The sequence below is a fragment of the Muscardinus avellanarius genome, assembly GCF_963383645.1.
Source record: "Muscardinus avellanarius genome assembly, chromosome: 18".
In the NCBI taxonomy this organism is placed as follows: domain Eukaryota; kingdom Metazoa; phylum Chordata; class Mammalia; order Rodentia; family Gliridae; genus Muscardinus; species Muscardinus avellanarius.
The window spans coordinates 41922350-41941897 of NC_137804.1; the positions used below are offsets into that span (position 1 = coordinate 41922350).

Consider the following 19548-nt stretch of genomic DNA (forward strand, 5'->3'; position numbering starts at 1 on the left):
GTGGGAACAGAGGACCTGCCCCGGTTCAGGACGGTGTCAGCGGCCTTGCTGGGTGGCAGAGCGTCCCCTAAAGAGGGCAGGCGGGAGGAGAAGCCTCAGCTTGGTTTGCCTGCCGTCCCCCCCCACCCCCAGCCTGGGGCAGCAGGGCAGGGAGGAGGGTGCAGGACGCCCATGGGTGGGGGCACGTCCTCTGACTCAGGGTTCAAGGTGGGTGGAATTACAGGCCTGGAGTGGGGATGGGGAGCGGGCCCCTGAGCAGTACACTGTCCCGCACACAGGCACGGCCCCGGCCGGGACCGCACATCTCCACCACCTCCCAAATCTTGTGTCCACCTTTCCCCATCCAGACACTGGTTTCCTGCAGATGGACATAAGTGATCAGGGTGACTGGTTCGTGTTTGATTTTCCGGTACTGGGAATGGAACCCAGTGGCATTCTACCTCTGAGATACACTCCCAGCCCTATTTATTTATTTATTTATTTATTTATTTATTTATTTATTTAGAGGGTCTGGGGATGGAACCAAGAGGCATTTGACCTCCTAGCTACACCCCTTGCTTTATTTTTTATTCTTTTTTTCTTGAAGATTTAAAGAAGTTTATTAGAAAGATAGAAATACAGAAAATAGAAATACAGCCCCATGCTAGAGTGGCATGGAGGGGTGACTTGAATGAATACACCCTATTCTTTATTTTGAAACTGGGTCTCACTGAGTTGCAAAGGGCCTCACTGAGTAGCTGAGGCTGTCCGCGAACCGTGATCCTCTGGTCTCAGCCTCCCGAGTACTTGGATTACAAGGGTGTGTCATCACGTCAAGCTTCACTATTTATTTATTTATTTTGGTGGTACTAGGGTTCCTGGAAGCCCTTCTATCTCCAGCTACACTCCCAGACCTATTTTATACTTTATTTGGAAACAGGGTCTCACTAAGTTACTGAGAGCCTCACTAAGTAGCTGAGGCTGGCTTCGAACCTGCGCGATCCTCCTGTCTCCGCCTCCCAAGCGCGGGGATTACAAGCGTGCGCCACCACGCCCGGCTTCACTTTTTTTTTATAATGTGCTTTTTCTTTTTCTTTTTTTTTTTTTTTTTTGGTACTGGGGATTGAACCCAGGGGGCATTCTACCTCCGAACTACACCCCAACCCTATTTTTTTTTATTCTTTAGTTTGAAACAGGGTCTCACCGAGTGGCAAAGGGCCTCACTGAGTAGTAGTTGAGGCTGACCACGAACCGCGATCCTCCTGTCTCAGCCTCCCGAGTGCTGGGATGCAAGCGTGCGCACCACGCCCGGCTGTAACGTGCTTTCGTTGGTGCATTCTAGTTTCACATCATAGTGTAAATCGTGTTGACAGTGACCTACACGCACACTCCCGCCTCCCCATTTCTCCCCTTCCCAACACAGAGTACTGAGATGGACATTGGTACATTCACTTACGCACATGTAGTTGCTGGTAGTATTTCCAACGGAAGTCTAAACCTCAGTTTCCCCCTGCCCTTCCCTCGGACTCCCTCTCTGGCTCTACTGTACCATGGACTTTTTTTTTTTTTTTTTGGTGGTACTGGGGTTCCTGGAAGCCCTTCTACCTCCGGGCTACACTCCCAGACCTATTTTATATTTTTGAAACAGGGTCTCTTACGCCAGCGTGGCTGGCTTCGAACCTGCGCGATCCTCCTGTCTCCGCCTCCCAAGCGCGGGGATTACAAGCGTGCGCCGCCACGCCCGGCTGATATACCGCTCCCCCCCAGGCATTCCACACTCTAGCCCAAAATGTCCTTGTCGCACCAGCACGGCCTCCCCAATCCCTCCGGCAGCCCTTCCTCTCCAAAGAGAATTGTCAGCCTCGGGGCGGAGCCCCTCTGCCGGAGGAGAGACTGCTAGCCGTCAGGGCTCTCCTGCCTCCCTGGGTCAGCCCCTGTCATGGCTGCGACCTCAGGTCCACATGGGATTCCTGCACCCTTCCGTTAGTACGCCGTGGTAGAGCAGAAACCCACGCAGAGGGGAGGCTGACACTGTGGGATTCAGGTCCTTTAGGCTCAAGCCTCCCAAGAACAGCCAGTCGTCAAACATGAGGGGAAAGGAAAAGAAAGGTATGAAGGGTGACCCTGGGTGATGGACAGAGGACTGCTGGCCAGGTTCCAGTCTTAGCTCAACTGTCCGTCTCGCGGCCAAGATGGAGCCTCTCTCCCTAAGCTGCTGTCCAGGGGGATCATCCATCTTACTGCACACACCGCCTTCATCCGCATCTGAACACTCCTGTTCACTCATTTGTGGGTTATGACTGCTCCCTCTCCAACGGTCTTATCTTATCAGGGCAGGGAGCATGCGCTCCTGAGCCCTGGCTTGCCTGGCATAGAGTAGGTACTCCATAGAGGATGAATGTAGTCGCAGGTGAGGTGGTGCAACCCAGGAGACCAAGACAGGACGGTTACAAGTTTGAGGCCAGGCTGGGCAACTTAACGAGACCCTACAAATAAAAAATAAAAGCGGAGCTGGGCGTGGTGGCGCACGCTTGTAATCCCCGCGCTTGGGAGGCTGAGACAGGAGGATCGCACGGGTTCAAAGCCAGCCTCAGCTACTTAGTGAGGCTCTCAGCAACTTAGACCCTGTTTCCAAATTAAAAAAAAAAAAAAATATATATATATATATATATATATATATATATATATATATATAAAGGTCTGGGAGTATAGCCCGGAGGTAGAAAGCCTCCGGGTTCCACCCCCAGTACCACCAAAATAAATAAATAAATAAATAAATAGATAAATATAAAAATAAATAAATAAAAGCGGGGTACAGTAGCTCACATTTGGAATCCCAGTGCCTGGGAGGCAGAGACAGGAGATTCATTCGCAGGTTTGGGGCCACCATCGGTAATTTAGTGAGGCCCTCAGCAACTAAGCAAGACCCTGTTTCAAGATAAGAAATAAAAAGTGCTGCCGGGCCTGGTGACTCACGCTTGTAATTTCAGTACTTAGGAGGCTGAGACAGGAGGATCACAGGTTTGTGGTCAGCCTCGGTGTTACTTAGTGAGGCCCTCTGCAAGTTAGTCATACCCTGTTTGAAAATGAAGAATAAAAAATAGGGCTGGGGCCAGGTGTGTTGGTGCATGCTTGTAATCCCCGCATTTGGAAGGCAGAGACAGGAGGATCACGGTTCGAAGACAGCCTGAGCCACTTAGTGAGGCTCTGCAACTCAGTGAGACCCTGTTTCAAAATAAAAAAATAAAAAATAAAAGCGGAGCCGGGCGTGGTGGCGCACGTTTGTAATCCCCGCGCTTGGGAGGCTGAGACAGGAGGATCGCACGGGTTCGAAGCCAGCCTCAGCTACTTAGTGAGGCTCTCAGCAACTTAGTGAGACCCTGTTTCCAAATAAAATATAAAAAAGGTCTGGGAGTATAGCCCGGAGGTAGAAAGCCTCTGGGTTCCACCCCCAGTACCACCAAAAATAAAATAAAATAAAATAAATAAAAAAGAAATGGGGCTAGGGGTGTAGCTTAGAGGTAGCATGCCTCTGGGTCCCATCGCCTGTACCACAAAAAGAAAAAAAATAAGAGGGCTGGAGAGCTGAGAATGGTGGTGCACGCTTGTAATTCCAGCATTTGGGAGGCTGAGACTGGAGGATCCCAGTTTGTGGACAGCTTCAGCTACTTAGCAAGGCCCTTCGCAACTCACTGAGACCCTGTATCAAAAATGAAAAGACTAAACCGGGCATGCTGGCGCACGCTTGTAATACAAGCATTCAGGAGGCTGAGACCAGAGGATCGTGGTTCACAGCCAGCCTCAGCTACTTAGTGAGGCCCTCTGCAACTCAGTGAGATCCGGTTTCAAAATAAAAAATAAAAAAATAGTGCAGAGGGTGTAGCTTAGAGGTCAAATGCCCCTGGGTTCCATCCCCAGACCCGCAAAAAAAAAAAAAAAAAAAAAAAAAGACTAAAAACTAGGGGTTGGGGGTGGAGCTCGGAGGTACAATGCCCATGGGTTCCATCCCCTGTACCCCCCCCAAAAAAAAAAGTACTAGAAGTAGTAGTGCAAGCAGTTAATCGATGTTCTTGCATTTGGGAGGCGGAGGCAGGAGGACTGCAGGCTGGAGGCTATCCTCAGTGACTTAGTGAGACCCTTTTCAAAATAAAAAATAAAAAGTGGGTGTGATGTGCAAGTTTGTAATCCTAATGCTTGGGAGGCTGAAACAGGAGGATTGCAGATTTGAGGACAGTCTCAGAAGTAGTGAGACTCTAACCAACTTAGTAAGACCCTGTTTCCAAATACAAATAAAATAGGGCTGAGGGTATAGCTCAGAGGTAGAATGCCCCTGGGTTCAACCCCTAATGCCACTAAATTAAATACACACATAAGTAAATAAATAAATAGAGCAGGGGATGCAACTCAAAGGTAGAATGTCCCTGGATTCAATTCCCATGCCACAAAATAAAATAAAACAGGGTTGGGGGCGGGTAGGTCAGGGGTGAAATGCCCTGGCTTAAAACTCCAGTACCAGCCCGGCGTGGTGGCGCACGCTTGTAATCCCAGCATTTGGGAGGCTGAGATCGTAGGGACACAGTTTACAGCCTCAGCTACTTAGTGAGGCTCTCCATAACCTAGTGAGCCCCTGTTTCACAATAAATAAAAAATAGAGCTGGGGGTGTAGCTCGGAGGTCGAATGTCCCTGGGTTTCATCCCCAGACATGCAAAAAAACAAGCCGGCCGTGGTGGCGCACGCTTGTAACTCCAGCGCTTGGGAGGCGGAGACAGGAGGATCGTGCAGGTTCGAAGCCAGTCTCTCTGGCTTAAGAGATCCTGTTTCCAAATAAAAATATAAAAATAGGTCTGGGAGTGTAGCCCGGAGGTAAAAGGGTTTCCAGGAACCCTAGTACCACCAAAAGAACAAAATAAATAAATAAATAAATAAATAAACAAAACAACAAAAACCCCAAAAACTCTCGCACCACATCCAAAAAGTTTTTTTTGGGAAAAAAAAAGTGCTGGGGTGTAGCTCAGAGATAGAGGTCCCCCGGGTTCAGTTTCTCAGTAGCACGTGCGCGTGCACGCGCGCGCGCGCACACACACCCCATCAAAAGTTTAAAAGTCAAAATAAAAAATAAAAAAGCACAGGTGCAGCTCAGCGTGGAGCCCTTGCCTAGCATGCACGAGGCTCTGGGTTCAACCCCAGCACCGTATAAAAAAGGTTGAAGCAGCTCAAGGAATGAGCGTGTGACCCCCACCCCGAACTGTTCTGGGAGCTTTGGGTCCGAGGTCGAGCTCTGCCTCTGGTGCCACTGGTCCTCGGGATGTGCCAGGCCCCTTTGCTCAGTGGGCGGGCTCCGGCCGGGTCGTCCCCCAATTCAAGTGCCCGCGCCATCCCACGCCTGGACCAGCCCACCAGCCTGAGAGCCGCTCTCCGCCAGCCCGGCGCGCCAGTGCGCCTGCGCCTCCCGCCACGCGCTCCCCTCTCCCTCCCTTTGGGCCGCGAGCGCGGCCGGGCGCGCGCATGCGCTCTCGCCCCCACGCCGCGCGCCGCTCCCCTGCGCCTGCGCCGCGCTCGCGGCCACCGAGGCGCCTGCGCACTGCTGGCCGCCGTGGGCCCGGCCGGCGCGTGCGCGGAGACGCGGCGAGTTGGGGGGGGGGCGAGAAGGTGGAGGAGGAGGAGGAGGAGGTGGAGGAGGAGGAGGAGGAGGAGGAGGCGGCGGCGGTGGCGGCGAGAAGATGGCGACTTCGAACAATCCGCGGAAATTCAGCGAGAAGATCGCGCTGCACAACCAGAAGCAGGCGGAGGAGACGGCGGCCTTTGAGGAGGTCATGAAGGATCTGAGCCTGACGCGCGCCGCGCGGGTAAGGGGCGCCGCACGATCGCGGCCGGAGGAGGCGGAGGGGCGCGTGTCCGCGGGGGCGGGGGCGCGCGCGGGGCGGGGCCTGGCACGCGGGGACAGGTGTCCCCAGGCCCGGGCGCCGTGGGCGGGACGGGTCCCACGGCAGCCGCACCCGAGAGGGACAGGTGCCGCACACCAGCCTCACCTGGAGCACAGGTGCCCACATCCTTGCTGCCTGAGAGGGAAGGTGCGCTCCATCATCACTACCGCGGGGACAGGTGTCCCGCATCGTTACTACCGGAGGGGGCAGGCGTCCCACATTATTCCTACCTGCAGGGGACAGGTGCCCACATCATTACTATCTGAGGGGAATGTGTGTCCCACGTCGCTACTCTCTGAATGGGACAGGTGTTGCACATCGTCATTAAGTGGGCACGGGTGCTGCGCATTGCTACTACCTGAGGGGACAGGTGCTCACATCATCGCTACCTGAGGGGACAGGTGCCCACATCATCGCTACCTGAGGGGACAGGTGCTCCACATTATCATCACAGGGGGACAGGTGCTGCTCATTGCTACTACCTGAGGGGGCAAGTGCCCCACATCATTACTACCTGAGGGGGCAGGTGCCCCACATCATTACTACCTGAGGGGGCAGGTGTCCCACATCATTACTGCCTGAGGGGGCAGGTGTCCCACATCATTACTGCCTGAGGGGGCAGGTGTCCCACATCATTACTGCCTGAGGGGGCAGGTGTCCCACATCATTATTGCCTGAGGGGACAGGTGCTCACATCATTGCTACCTGAGGGGACAGGTGCCCACATCATCACTACCTGAGGGGACAGGTGCTCCACATTATCATCACAGGGGGACAGGTGCTGCTCATTGCTACTACCTGAGGGGGCAAGTGCCCCACATCATTACTGCCTGAGGGGGCAGGTGTCCCACATCATTACTGCCTGAGGGGGCAGGTGCCCCACATCATTACTACCTGAGGGGGCAGGTGTCCCACATCATTACTGCCTGAGGGGGCAGGTGTCCCATGGCCCACATCATCACTACCTGAATAGGACAGGTGTTACACATCATCTTACATCGGGACAGGTGCTGCTCATCACTGTCTGAAGGGGCAGCTGCTGCACATTACTACTACCCGAGGGGACAGGTGCCCCGCATCATACTACCTGAGAGGAACAGGTGCCTCACATCATACTACACGAGGGGAATGGGTGTCCCACATCATTACTACCGGGACAGACAGATGTCCCACGTTGCTACCTGGGGGGACAGGTGCCCCACATCATTACCACTTGAGGGGACAGGAATCCCACATCATTGCTACCTGGGGGGAGACCAGTGTCACACATCATCTCTATCTGGGGGACAGGTGACCACATCACCATTACCTGGGGTCAACGTGCCACTGAGTTGTAGGTGCTGAGTGCTTCTTACGAGCATTCTTGCTACCTGGGGACTGGGTACAGGTGCCCACACATCTTTGGTACCCGGGGCATGACAAACATCCCTACATGATTGCTACCTGAGCATGACAGGTGTTCCCACATCATTGCACCATGCCACCTGAGGGGAAGGGGCACCTCTGCGTCATCATCCATGTACCCTCCTTGGTGCTGGGGGAGGGCAGATATTCCCACTTGCAGGCCTGAGGAGGGGCAGGTATCCCTCCACGGATACCTGAGGGACCGTGGGGTCCTGGAGCAGGGGGTGTGGGCATGGGGTTTGAGTCCTATGGCCCTGACTCATTCTTCAGGTGGAAATTTGCGGGTCACGTTATTCGTAGCTTATTTCTCCTGGAGATGGTCGCCTTGTAGACCGGGATGTGTACCTTCATTTCTGTGTTTTCTCCGTGGCTATTGATCAGGGTGACTGCTGTTGCCCAGGAACTGCTATGCACATGCTTAGGAAGTGGGCTGCATCTGTTCCTGCTCCAAGATGGAGAGGTAAAGACGCTGGAATGAATGAGTGAATAAAAAAAGGAAGGAGAAAAGTGTGCTTGTCTGCAGCACGCAGCGTGAGCCCGCGTGCAGTTGGAGTGAAATGCGTGTAGTGTGCCAGGGAGAGAGAGATCGTACTAGGGTTCATAGCAATTGGAAGTCTGATTTTTGGGTGGAGTTGGAAATGGATTCTTGTTGAAAACATTTCTTTAGAACAACAGCTTTATTGAGATATATTTCACATGTTGTACAACTTACTTGCTTAAAGTATTCAGTGGTTTTTAGTTTATTCATAAAGCCATGCAAACATTGCCACGGTCTTAACTCCAGAGCACTTTCATTGCCCCAGAAGGAGACCTGGCCCCATCAGCAAGCTGTCCCCACTCCCCTCCCCCAGCCCCTGGCAGTCACTAATCTGCTCTGTCTCTGTGGATTTGCCTGTTCTGGTTCTGGGTATTTTATATCAGTGTAATCATATGTAATATGGCCTTTTGTATCTGTCTTCTTTCATTAAGCATGAGGTTTTTTAGTTTCATATATGTTACAATAAGTGCCTTATTTCTTTGGTTGCAATAAGTGCCTTATTTCTTTTTTATGGCTGAGTAACAGTCCTCTGATGGATATCGTATTTGCTTATCCACCCTAGTTGATGGAGTGGGAATTTGAGTGTGTGTGCGTGGGGGGGGCATTGGAAATTGAACCTGGAGGCTTTCTACCTCTGAGCTACACCCCCAGCCCTATTTTATTTTTATTTTGAAACAGGGTCTTGCTAGGTTGATGAGAGTTTCACTATTTGTTGAGGCTGTCATCAAACCTGCAGTCCTCCTGTCTCAGCCTCCCAAGGGGGGAAAAAAAGTTAGTATATACAGATGGAAGTTCTTTCAACCCTGGTACCTATTTCCCATTTCCATTCTCCCTTTGCCTGTTGCTCCCCCGCCCCAATGATGGTACTGAGGATTGAATCCAGGGGCATTCTACCTCTGAGCTACACCCTCAGCCCTTTTTCTTTGAAATTTTTATTTTGAAACAGGTTCTTGCTAGGTCTCACTATCTGCTGAGGTTGGCCTTGAACCTGCGATTCGTCTTTCTCAGCCTCCCAAGTACTGGGATTACAAGCATGCGCCACCATGCCCAGCTGTCTGTTGTATTCTTTACCCCTTGGAAGGAGGAGGCATGGACCTCGGGCAGAGGAGAGCTTACGGTGGACTTTTAGAACCAGCGGTGTTTTCTACTGGAGGCACAAAATTGGGGCACTTCAGCCAACTTTTAGAGCCTTCCATCTCCCCCAGAGGAGACCCTGGAGCCGGGCGTGGTGGCACCGCTTGTAATCCCAGCACTTGGGAGGCTGAGGCAGGAGGATCGTGGGTTCACAGCCAGCCTCAGCTACTTAGTGAGACCCTGTTTCAAAATAAAGAATAAAAAATAGGGCTGAAGGTATAGCTCAGAGGTAGCATACCCCTAGGTTCAATCTCCAATCCCACACAAAAAAAGACCCTGTCCCCATGAGCACCTGCTCCCCATCCCGTCCTCCAGCCCTGGCGCCCACTAAGCTGCCTCCTGTGTCTGGGTTTGCCTGCTCTGAGCGTTTCCTGTTGGTGGGATCAACTCCGTGTGACCTTTTGCGCCTGGCTTCTGTCACTCAGCATCCTGTTTTCCAGATTCAGCCACTTGTAGCATGTGCCAATGTTTTGTTCCTGTTTGTTTACGTATTTATTTATCATGGCCCTGGGGATTGGATCCAGGGGCATTCTACCTTTGAGGTGCCCCCCAGCCTCATTTTATTTTTATTTTGAAACAGTCTCCCAAAGTTTTGGAGGGCGTACATTGCTGAGGCTGGCCATGAACTTGTGATCCAATGTCAGCTTCCCAAGTCCTAGGATTCTAGATGTGTGCTACCATACCCAGCAGCTTTGTTCTCTTTTTAAAAAACTGGGGGGGGGGGCACCTGGGGCATGTGGTACATGTCTGTCATCCCAGTGACCCAGGAAGCTGAGGCTAGCTGGGCAATTTTGTGAGGCTCTGTCTCAAAATAAAAATTTAGAAGGGCCGGGGGTGTATCTCAGGGGTAGAGCACCCTGGACTTCATCCCCATTGTGGAAAAAAGCCTTGTGACCAAGTATCCATAATGTACGTATACATTTTTTTGTTGTGTGTGTGAGTTTGCTGAAGTCTCGTCCTGTGCTGCTGTCCCCGGGCAGAGGACTGGGGGCGGCCAACCCCAGCCAAAGGCTGGCCCTGGGAGGTGGTGGCTCTGTGCAGGGTCAGAAGCCAGACAGGTCCTGGGCAGCAGCAGCCCAGGTCGGCGTCACATGGAGGCGGCCCGTCCCTCCCTGTCCCGCCTGGACGCCATCCATCCTGTGCCACTGTCTGTGCCCTGGGCATATATGCATGCTTCCTGAGCTGCTCTGTGGCGCGGCGGGGTACCTTGCTCACCCTGGCCCCACCCTGTGGCTGGCTGGTGGTGGCCTTGGGGAGACCTTGATCCCTGCTCACCCCGGTCCTGAGCAGGGGGAGCCCTCTGCAGATGAGACCAAGTTAGAAGGTGGAGGTGAGCTGGCCCGGGTTGGCCTCGACCCGGTGCCCACACCTGCACGTAAGGAGCAGGTGGCGCAGGCATGGGGAGTGGCTGTGCCCACACAGGCCCAGCTTGGCACCATGTGGCCACACGTGGCAGAGGCCTGGAGCCATCAGAGCTGGCAGAGGAAGGAGAGCTCTCGCCTGGGCCTCTGAAGGGCAGCTGGCCAGCAGTGCCCGGGTCACAGCTCTCACCTCCAGAACTGAGAACCTCGGCGGTCCTGCATGTCTCCCAGGTTGGCTGTGGTCGCTGGTGATGCGCCACGGAAGCTCCCTGGAGCCAGTGGTGCTGTATACCTCGTGGAGACCACCTTGGGGGCCAGGGGACTGCCCACGGGACTGGGCCTGAGACTGCTACAGCCGGGGCAGGGCCCTCGTTCAGCCACTCTGGGAGCTACCTGCCCGCACTCCACACGGGGTTAGGATGGTGGTGAACCAGACCGGGCAGGTAGAAGACAGAGGGACAGGCGTCCTACCTGATGGAAACACAGGTAGGAGACAGAGGGACGATAGGCAGGGGATGGGGAGACGGGCAGGAGACAGAAGGACAGGCCAGAGACACAGGAGGTGCAGGAGAGAGAGGCGCAGGCAGGAGCCCGAAGAACGGGGCGGACCAGGGCCGGGCAGGAGGGGCCACTGCAAGTTTAGGAGCTGCCCAGGGTCTCTGCGGGGTGGAGTGGGTGGGGCTCAGGGTCACATGCTGAGAGCGAGCTGCAGTCACTTCTGATGTTGAGGGTCCTGTGCTGCCTCCTGCACCCATGGCTCTCGCTTACCCCTGGACCCATGGTGCTTACTCCTTTCCCTGTCTTGCTGGTAGGGAAACTGAGGCACAGCAGCAGCCTGGCTGGAAGAGGCAGAGCCAGCATGCACCCAGGATGCGCTCACAAGGAGTTAGAAACCTAGAAGCCAGGTCCGGCAGCTGCGCCTGGCATCCCAGCGGCTGGGGAGGCTGAGGCAGGAGGGTCGCTGGAGCCCAGGAGTTCCAGGCCAGCTCAGTTGAGACCCATCTCAGAACAAACCAAATAGAAAACTGCGCTAGAGCCTTCCTTTGTTTGGGGGGAGCGCCCGTCTCCTTGCGTGGCTCAGTTTCCCCAGTGAACCCATATTCTCTCTCGCAGCCGGGACCTGGGAGGTGCTGCTTTCTGCCGTCTCTCAGCCCCTGTGCGCCACCGCTCTCCCCACGTAGCGCGGCTGTGGGGTCCGGATGGGCTCAGCCTCGCTCTCACGGCTGAACAAACGTCTTGGTCAGCCTGTGGGCCGTCCCAGGTGCGGAGGCCCCATCCAGGTGTTTCTATCTCTGCATCTCTCTGTGACTGTCATGCACTCCCCAGGGCGGGGCCAGGCGGAACTGGGAGCCAGGAAGCGCCTTTTTTGTTTGTTTGTTTGTTTTGTTTTTGGGGTTTTTTTGGTGGTACTGGGGGTGGAACCCAGAGGCTTTCTACCTCCGGGCTATACTCCCAGACCCTTTTTAAAATATATTTTATTTGGAAACAGGGTCTCACTAAGTTGCTGGAAGCCTCACTGAGTAGCTGAGGCTGGCTTCGAACCCATGAGATCCTCCTGTCTCAGGCTCCCAAACGCAGGGATTACAAGCATACGCCACCACGCCCGGCGTAGGCAGCGCCTTTTTAATTAATTGCAAAAAAAAAAAAAAACTGAAGCTGGGCATGGTGGCGTGTGTCTGTAATCCCGGTACTGGGATGCTGAGACAGGAGGATCGCAGCAGGTTCATGGCCAGCCTCAGCAACTTAGTGAGATCCTGTTTCAATATAGAAAATAGGGCTGGGGTGTAGCTCAGAGGTAGAATGCCCCTGGGTTCCATTCCCAGTACTACAACTATTACTACCACTACTACTACTACTACTACTACTACTAATAATAATAATAATAATAGCCGGGCGTGGTGGCGCATGCTTGTAATCCCTGTGCTTGGGAGGCAGAGACAGGAGGATCGCGCAGGTTCGAAGCCAGTCGCGCACGCTGGCTTAGGAGACCCTGTTTCCAAATAAAAAAATGTAAAAATAGGTCTGGGAGTGTAGTCCGGACGTAGAAGGGCTTCCAGGAACCCCAGTACCACCAAAAAAAAAAAATAATAATAAAATAATAATAATAATTGAGAGTTGGGCACAAGGGCCTCCACTGTGATCCCAGCAACTCAGGAGGCTTAAGAGGAGGTTGCAAGTTCCAGGCCAGCCTGGGCAACTTAGGGAGATTCTGTCTCAAAATAAAAAATTAAGCCGGGTGTGGTGGCGCACGCTTGTAATCCCAGCATTGGGGAGGCTGAGACCTGGAGGATCGCGGTTCGCGGACAGCCTCAGCTACTTAGCGAGGCCCTCTGCAACTCAGTGAGACCTGGTTTCAAAATAAAAATAAAAAATAGGGCTGGGGTGTAGCTCGGAGGTGAATACCCCTGCATTCCATCCTCAGTACCGCAAAAAAAGAAGGAAGAAAATGGAGATGAACCGCATAGCTAGAGCCGTTTCCATGCAGCGCTCAGCGGCATCTGTTACAGTCACAAATTGCACAGCCATCTCCTCTGTCTGGTTCCATCACCCTGAAAGGCCGTCCATCCCATCAGCCGTCCCTCCCCGCTCCGCTCCCCCCCCAGCGGCCACCGTCTTTATGGATTGGACCCGCCTGTTCTGGACATTCTGTATCAGTGGAGTCACACACCATGAGGCCTTTGGTGTCTCCCTTCTGTGGCTCAGCCCAATGTTTTCAAGGCTCAGCCATGTTGTAGTACGTGTGCTTTATTCCTTTTCATGGCAGAATAATATTCCACCGTTTGGTGGCAGCACGTTGCATTTATCCCCTCATTTAGTAATGGACACGTGGACATTTCCACCTCTTGGCTGTTGTGAATAGCACTGCTATGAGCATTTGCGTACAGTGGTTTGCCTAAGTCCGTTTTGTGCTCTTGGCAGATCCTTGGGAGAGGAGCGCGAAGGTTCTCAGAGACAGTAGTCAGGGGCGCAGCGGCCAGACCTGCCTAAACTAAGGACTCCGGAATGGGGCCTGAAGCTGGCGTCCACTGCTTATCCCTCAGGGGCTCCCACCGTAGACAGAGATTCTGCCCCATGGCACCCGCCAGTGTGCACACAGGGGAAGCGGCTTCTCCATGTGCCAGGCATTAACACCGTCCACCGATGAACAGAATGCCAGTCACGAGCCAGGTACTTGGCAGACAGACAGGAGAACCGCGGGTTCGAGGACAGTCTCAGCAACCCAGCAAGACCTTGTTTCCAAACAAAAAAATAAAAGGGCCTGGGAGTATACCTCAGAGGTAGAAAGCCCCTGGGTTCAATCCCCAGAAAAATACACACACACAGCCAGTCGGGACCACTTGTCAAGGTTCAGCCGAACACACTAGCGCTTGTGAATAAAGTTTTATTAGAACAGGGGCCTCGCTCGTCTCTCTGTGCCTCATCTCTGGCTGCTTTTGTGGAGCAAGGGCAGAGCTGAGTTTTCGCAGTGGGGACTGGATGTCTTACAAAGCCGAGAGTGTTTCCATCTAGTCTTCTGCTGGGAGCTCCCTGGCCTGGCCAGTGGCCTCCCCAAACGCTTGAGGCTTGGGGGGCAACAAGGATGGGCTGGGGAGGTGGGGGGTGTGGGGGGCAGGCAGCTCTTCTCTTGTTTTGGGCCTCTTGCTCGTCCGCAGTTAGTTGCAGGGTGTAGACTCCTGGCTCCAGGATTCTGCTTCTGCGGGCTAGAGTGGGGTGCTGCTTGGGGCCTGGGCCCACCTCTTTCCTGGAAGGCAGGGTCGCCCTGGGGCAGGAGTGAGCCAGCTGCTGCCTTTGTCTGCCTGCCATCCCCCTCCCCAGTCGGGGGAGTCCCGCTCTGACTGAGTCCTCCTGAGCTTGCAAACCTAGTGTGCCTTCCAGTCCTTCCGTTTGGGGCTGGGTGGGGTCCATCAGCTTGTGCTGGGTGCCCATTCTTTGTGCCAGTAGCTTTCTGGCTTCAACTTGGGGGACTCCACGAGACACATCAGGAACGCCATGTGGCGTCAGGGTGGGGCGTGAGTGCTGGGGGACGGGGCAGGGAAAGCGCAGGTCACCATGTGGAGCAGGATCTGTGGGCTGGCCTGCCTCCCACGAGACATTTGTCAACACTGGGGGACATCTTGTGGTGTCAGGACTTGGGGTGCTTCCGGCACCAGCTCTGTAGAGACCGGGGAAGCCGCTCAGCCCCTGCAGCTCCCAGGGTGGCCTGGCCCAGGGCACTCTCTGGTCTAACCCATCCTTGTCTTGGTGGGCCGGTGTGCAACTGCTGGCCTTGCCCGGCGTGTGCGGAGAGGGGGCTGCGTGGGGCCTGGCTCCCGAGACCCGCCGCGGCCCTGCAGCCGGCGGTGGCGGCCTGGCAGTCCATGGCCTCTCCTGGATGTCAGAAGGGGCGACTTGAGGCCGGGAAAAGCAGCACCGCAGGGGACAGAGGGTGTGCCGCGGGACCAGCCCGGGGGCCAGTGTGGGGGCCAGTGTGTTTTCTCCCGAGTTACACAGCTCTCACAGCAATGAGAGCGTGCCAGCGGGGCAGGGTGGGGCGGGGCAGCCAGACTGCCTGACCCTTGTAGCAAGGACATCTCTCTAGAGGTGGACTGCCTGGGAGAGTGGCCAGGAGGGAGCTGCGCAGGTGAGGGAGTACTGGGGAGCCATGGAAGGCACCAGTGGGGTGGCAGCATAGAAACCAGGGCGTAGGAGTGGCAGGAGCCCGTCTTGTTAGGATCCTGTGGGTTGCCGAGGAGACCCACGAGTATGAACCTGTAGCCGTCCCTGGCTCGGATGGGATGGGAGGCCCAGGAGGTGGTGTGGCCGTGGTGTGAGGAGCCGGGTCCCACTGGGTCCACCTCTCCTGAAGCTCCCACGGGGCCCGTCCCGCGCTGACCCTCTCCGCTAACCCCCTTCATACTCAGTTGCTGGAAACGCGGTCTCTCTGGCTGTTCCTGAGCCGTGGTCTCTGCGGTCCCAGGCCCGCTGCGCTGTGAGGCCGCTCGGGCTCAGAAGTGCCGGCCCAGTCCCCCAGTAGGGAAGGGTTTGGTTATGGGGTGTGGTGGCCGGGAGGGCGCTTGGGGTCCTGGGCAGTGGGCGGGGCCGCTTCGTGTCTGGCCCCTCCCCTCTTCCCTGTGGCCTTAGAGCTGGCCCGATGGGGTCCAGGTGCACGAGCGGGGGCCTTGAGAGCCAAGGATGCATGGCGTCAGTATTTACCATTTCCAGGAGGAAGTGAAACGTGGCTGGCCTGTCCTCGGGTTCTCCATGGGGAATGGAGAGAGGGCTTCCCTGACGGCAGCCCAGGGTGCTGCCGCGCTCTGGGGGAACCAGGGATTACCGGGTCTCTGCATCCGAGGGGGTCCAGTGTGGACCGTGAGCCTGCGGAGATGGGCCGCTGCGCATTGCTGTGAGGCTCTGTGCCCGTGCACGCCCGGAGCACCTGGCGGGCTCTCAGCCGGCCACCTGCCCCGCGGGCACCGGGTGGGCACGAAGCGGGTGTTCAGCAGGCACACAGTGTGTACGCAGCAGGCACATGGCGTGCCCAGTGGATGCTGGGAGGGCGCACAGTGTGTGCTCAGCAGGCATGTGGTGGTGCACAGTGTGTGTGCAGAGGGTACCAGGTGGGAACACAGTGTGTATTTAGCAGGCCCTGGGTAGGCACAGTGTGCGTGTAGCAGGTGCAGTGTGTACCCAGCAGGCGCCAGGTAGGTATACAGTGCGTATGCAACAGGTGCTCAGGAGAAGAGCGTATGTTCAGCAGACACCAGGTGGGCACACACTGTGTGCTCAGCAGGTACCAGGTGGGCACAGTGTGTGCTGGGTAGGTACTGGGCGGGTGTGCAGTGCTGTGTACAGCAGGTGTCAGGTAGGTGTGCAGTGTCCTCAGCAGGCACCAGGTGGGCGCCTGGTGTGTACGTAGCAGGCGGTCAGCTGGTACACGGTTATGTGCTCAGCGGGTGCTCACGGGCAGCAGCAGGCTGGGCTTGGTGCCTGCGGGGGCTCTGCGTCCCCTGGTGCAGTGGTCTTCCGGGACGTGGGATGGGGTCTTCTGCTGTCCCTGCAACCAGGAGTGTCCCAGGCACTAAGGGCCTGGAGCCCATCTGCACCGAGAGCATGGGGTCCCGGGTGGACTGATTCGCAGGCTCAGCCAGGGTAGGCCTGAGCAGAATGAGCGCCCGCCGTGGCTGGGATGGACTGGCAAGTCCGTTCCTCCCCCAGTGGCCAGGCATCTGCCCTTATTAAGCACCTTGCGGCCCGTGTGGCCTGCAGGTAGTCAGATGCAGACCCACCATACCTCAGGCACAGGACGTCTGGGCACGAGCGGGTCAGCCCCCAGGCCACGGCTCTGTGTGAACACTGAAGGGGCTGGTGTTGAGCTGAGCCGGAGCAGGAATGAGCCTGGGGTGAGAAGCGGAAGCCTGGGGCCACGCGCGGGGTGGGCTGGGCCTTGGTGGTGGCTGGGTGTGTGGAAGGCTGTGAGCTGGAAGTGTCAGGAGGTGACTGTTTAGTGAAGACCCCGCCCCTCTGACTGCCATTCGAGGACAAGCCTGGGAGGAACAGGGCCCAGGGCATCCCTGGGGGGTGCGGGGCCTGTGTGTCCGGCAGAGGGGCTCAGCAAGGCGGATGGGTTAGGTGGCCTCTGCCCCGAGGGCTCCCTGTCACCTTCTCGGTGATGAGGCGCTTTCACCTGGGAGTCAGGGTCCAGCCCAGCGAAGCGAAGCGGAGGCCGGGCGATGCTCCCCCGCAGCCCCCCACACACCGAGGATGGGTGCTTTCGTAGCAGAGAGACTTTGGGTCCTGATTTCAAACAGGAGGCTCCTCTGGGCTCTACACAGGGTCCTGACACGTGCTGTCCCTTAGGCTGACGCTGGTGGCTTGGAGCACCGGGTACTGAGCGCTGCTTTTCCCATAAGGACGGGGCTGTGTGTGCATGTTGGGGGTTGTGGGGGTGAAAACCCAGAGCATTGTTAGTGCCGGGCAAACGCTCTAAGTCGCTTATGTTTCCAAACTTCAAATTGGAGACAAATCCCGAGGGCTTTCCATTCCCTCTGTGCCTCCGGCCCGCTCACCTGGGCGCAGGGGTGGCAGCCTGCATGCCAGCTGGTTCTTCACCCGGAAATCTCGGGGAGGAAGTGTCCGCACAGCGGGCAGGGAGCCTGGACTGGGGAGCGGAGGGGCGGAGCGAAGCCGTGTTGGCACTCCTCGAGGAGCGGCCCTGCAGGGCTCTTCCCAGCTGTGCTCAGGTTCAGTGTTTCACGAGGGGCCCCCGCTGCCCTTCACTGCTCCAGTACCTGGGTCCCGCGGCCCTGGGGGCCTGCTCTGTGCTCCTGGGCAGGTCGGCTTGGTTGTGCTGAGGACAGGGGCAGCTTATTAAATCATAGGATACACACACAGCCATTTTTATTTTGTATTTTGAGACAGGGTCTTGCAAATTGCTGAGGCTGGCCTCCACTCTGCAATCCTCCCGTCTCAGCCTCTCAAGTACTGGACACCATGCCTGGCCAGATTTCCTTCCTTATTAAGGCTGCATGTTGTGTGGACGGACCACGTTGCATCCGATGATAACTCGGGTTATTTCCAGGGTTTGGCTGTTGTGAACAGTGCTGTTGTGGACAGAGGTGGACGAATGTGCCGTCCCTGGCTTGGAATTTCGCTGCACATACGCTCAGAAGTGGTATGCTATGTCTTGGTTATCTTACTTGTTGTCGGGACCTGCTTCACAGGGGCTGCACTCTATTTTTTCCATTTCTACCAAGCCTTCACAGAGCCCCTTTCCCCACATTCTGGGCACTGGATACTTTACTTCTTTGCCAGCCTCGTCCTCCATCCTATCAGATGTGAGGCGTAGCCCACTGCATTATTTTGCTTCTGTTTTTGTTTTTTGGTGATACCAGGGATTGAATGAACCCAGAGGCATTCTTCCTCTGACCTATATCCCTAGATCTATTTTATTCTTTTTATTTTATTTTGAAATGGGGTCTCACTCAGTTACAGAGGGCCTTGGTAAGTTGATGAGGCTGCCCACAAACCTGGGATCCTCCTGTCTCGGCCTCCCAGGTGCTGGGATGCGAACGTGCACCACCACCGCCCGGCTCCCGTGCGTCTTAATTTGCATTTTGGATAATTAGCCATCTCCAGCATCTCTTCATATGCTTCTTGGGCCTCGGTCTTTGGAGAATGTCTACTGAAGGCCTTTTCAGACCATGTTTATTATTTATGCATTTACTTTCGGTACTGGGGATTGAACCCAGGGGAGTTCTACCTCTGAGCTACACACCTAGGCCTTTTTATTTTTTTATTTTTATTTTTTTGTGGGTCAGGGGATGGAACCCAGGGCATTCAACCTTCAAGCTACACCCTATTTTTTATTCTTTATTTTGAAACAGGGCCTCACTAAGTTGCAGAGGGCCTCACTAAGTAGCTGAGGCTGTCTGCGAACCGCGATCCTCCAGTCTCAGCCTCCGGTCTCAGCTTCCCCGAAAGCTGAGATTACAAGTGTGCGCCACCACGCCTGGACTTATATTTTGTTTTGAGACAGTTCCTCACTGGGGTGTTGAGAGTCTTGCTAAATTGCTAAGGCTGGCCCCCAACTGTAATCCTTCTAGCTCAGCCTCCCAAGTACTGGGATTGCAGGCATGCAGCACCGTGCCTGGCTCTTTGAAAGCCATTTTTAAATTGGGTTATATGTTCTGGATATTAATCCCTTATCAACTATATGATTTGCAAATATTTTCTCCCATTCCATGGGAGTGGGGCCTTTTTTTCCATCGATTGTGTCTTTGATGCACAAATGTTTTTAATTTTGACAAGGTCCAGTTTATGAATGTTTTTCTTTTGTTGCCTGTGCTTTTGGTGTCAGATCCAAGAAATTCTTGCCAAATCCGTTGTTACAGAGCTTTGCTTTTCTTTTCCTTTAAGAGTTTTATAGTTTTAGTTATATGTAGCTGTAGATTTATAGTTTGATTTTTTCCAGTTTAGTTACAGTTATAGTTTTAACTTTTTTCTTTTAGTTTTATGGTTTCGCTTTCGGCCTTTGATGTGTTTGGAGTTCACTTTGTATATGGTGTCGGGGAAGAGTCCAGCTTCCTTCTTCTGCGTATGGGAATCCAGTGTTCTCAGAGGCGATCGTTGGAAAGACCGGCCTTTCCTCCTCGAACAGTTTTGGCACCACTGTCAAAAACTGTTTGAGCACACGGGCGGATTTCTGGACTCTGTTCTGTCACTCTGCTC

General features: G+C 54.9%; 1 protein-coding gene across 10 annotated transcripts in view; it reads left to right on the forward strand.

Moving 5' to 3' along the window:
- Positions 1–5700: 5700 nt before the first annotated feature.
- The window catches only part of CRTC1 (CREB regulated transcription coactivator 1), a gene marked incomplete at both ends in the record, with an annotated part of 56672 nt that continues 42824 nt past the window's right edge, over positions 5701–19548 (forward strand). For all 10 annotated transcript variants that reach the window (XM_080715310.1, XM_080715313.1, XM_080715308.1 and 7 more), the window contains one exon: positions 5701–5826. In XM_080715310.1, coding sequence (XP_080571436.1) covers positions 5701–5826 — 126 coding nt within the window. The remainder of the gene's footprint in view (positions 5827–19548) is intronic.